At 43.1% G+C, this 2,326-nt stretch overlaps 1 protein-coding gene across 1 annotated transcript in view; it reads right to left on the bottom strand.

The window, feature by feature from the left end:
- ATPAF1 (ATP synthase mitochondrial F1 complex assembly factor 1) overlaps positions 1-2,326 on the bottom strand; it is a 44,692-nt gene that overhangs the window by 39,432 nt on the left and 2,934 nt on the right. Inside the window, exon 2 of the mRNA XM_004699453.2 lies at positions 588-638. Within this exon, the coding sequence (XP_004699510.2) occupies positions 588-638 (51 nt within the window). The remainder of the gene's footprint in view (positions 1-587; positions 639-2,326) is intronic.

Raw genomic sequence — 2,326 nt, 5'->3', positions numbered from 1 at the left:
TACACTGTCCGGCGTCTCCCTTCACCCACCCCTCTGCTGCCCGTCCCCCAGAGAGGAGGTTATATGTGGCTCCCTGTGATCCATTCCCCCTTACTACATCCCCTTTCCCTCCTGGTATACTTGGTTTTTTAAAAAATCATTTTATTGGGGCTCTTACAGCTCTTATCACAATCCATACATCCATCCAGTGTCAAGCACATCTGTACATTTGTTACCATCATATGGTAACATCGTTTAAAAAAATCATTTTATTGGGGGCTCGTACAACTCTTATCACAATCCGTACATACACTTGGATGTTACTTTTAATTTAACTGCTATTCAATCAAGGGTGGCTCCTTTTTGCAAATTATTCACAGAGCAAGTATCTTTTTATTTGGTGTTAAGGCTACTCCTCAAAGAAACAAAGGGTATCATGGCATTTTCTTCACATTTCTTCTCCTGCCCCAGGACTCAAACTATTCTAGGGGTCATGTCAACACCAAGTCTAAGACCTCGCATCTCTACGGCTGGAAGTTCACATTTGCAGCCTGTGGAAACACTCCACATGACTTCAGAATCGGAGCTCTATTTAATGGAAAACCTACCTTGTCCTTAGTGAATCCTCCGCTCAAAGACTGTTTCCCCAAGGTGTCGGTCTGAAATACACGATGAGACAAGGGCATTAATTTCCACCACACCAGTGAGGCACCCCGCTTCTCCCTCAGTAACTTTATACTTGAGAACTCAGTTCTCTTTCTCCACTCTATATAATATCTTGTACACACTGCTCTAAGAGCTCTGACTTGTGAGATCACTCTCCTTTAGAGCATTTTCTATCAGTGACTGAGATTCTGAGGCAGAGAGATAAGAAAGCCAGTTACCTCCATCCATCGCCCAGTGCCGAAAGTCCATTCCCCCGTCTCCCAGTACTGAGTCCATTCTGTATTTGTCACTGTGGGCATGGAGCCGCCTCTCCGGAGTGAGGTCTGGCTGCCCTCTGATGTGCTCCCCACGGAGCCGCAGCCCAGGTGAGAAACTCAGAGATGGACTTCAACCCTTCCTGCTGGCCTCTGACAGCCCTTCTGATGGCAATGTCCTCGGCGGCCTAGTTTTGTTTCTTTTCTCCTTAGAAATCAGTTTTTATATTCTCTCCTCAAATTAGACTCCCCCCCCCACCAGAAAAAGGCCAAGAACAACTGAAAGTGATTCGTTGCCCTCCTCTAGCCTGCTATCACTGATTAAAGCCATCGCCAGGAAGTTGCGTGTGTATTTCTAATAGCTTTAGTGGTAGGGTTGGGCTGTTGTAAATCTTCCTCACAGTCCAGAATCAGGCCTTTCACAACAGAGAAGTAAGTACAGGCTAAACCTGGGATTTGGAGGCTGAAAGTCTTCTGGCAGAAAGCTCTGCCTTTTGTTGCTCTGTGCTTTTAACAAATTCAGACACCTGAGAAACGATGCCCCACAGACCGTGTAAGAACAAAGCAGATAAAAACCTACTGGGGTACACCCTGGTCTTTTGGCCGCATTCCTAATGCAGCCTCATCATTGTGTAAACTGTCCAAAGGAAAAGGGGTCATTTTCATCTTCCTTATCTTGACCCTCAAGTGTCCCATGAAAACAAAATCACTCTTCTTTCACACAGCTGCTTCACCCTTTAATCACCAAGCCCCATGTATTCTTTCCCTACATTGTCCCTCCAATCCATTCTTCGTTTCCATTTTTTCAGAATGAATCAATTTAAGCCATCATGGCATAAGCTTAGTATTGTATTCTACCAACTCTAAACCACTACTGATTTAAGACAATTTCATGTGCCAAAAATATGTCAGTGAAATAATAACAAAACCTTCCTATTGATTTTAAGACAAATAGAACAAACATTTTTAAGTGTGTGGGCTTTAGGATGGATGAAAATAAGTAATAAAAATTAGAGTTGAAAGTGTATGCCAAGGTGTCAAGAGTGCAGTATTTTCCCACGAACATAGAAGAGTTAGTTAGTCAAGGAGGATGAATGGAAACAAAATACAGGAGAGAAGTGAGACAGGTGATGTTACATTGTGGGGATTGCTATCAACGACATGAATGGAAAACTGACTTGCTCTGTAAACCTTCACTCAATTCACAATCTTTATATGTAGAGGCAACTTTTGGCTATTGTCAAAAAATTGATCGGCTAGTGATACTTGCATTTCAGAGGGGCAGAGGGGCAGGGGAAGAACTACCAAATGCTAGGTGCGCTGCAGAATGCAGATGCGTTCTATGAAACGAAGACTATTTTCCTCATCCTGCATAACTTTTCATTGTCTAGGCAGACAAGTCTGACAAATAAAAAAATCTTTTGATA

The sequence above is a fragment of the Echinops telfairi genome, unplaced genomic scaffold (assembly GCF_000313985.2).
Source record: "Echinops telfairi isolate 266 unplaced genomic scaffold, ASM31398v2 ScPeMD7_443;HRSCAF=831, whole genome shotgun sequence".
Lineage (NCBI taxonomy): Eukaryota > Metazoa > Chordata > Mammalia > Afrosoricida > Tenrecidae > Echinops > Echinops telfairi.
Note: the sequence above shows the minus strand (reverse complement) of the source record. Positions and strands in the feature narration are given on the sequence as shown.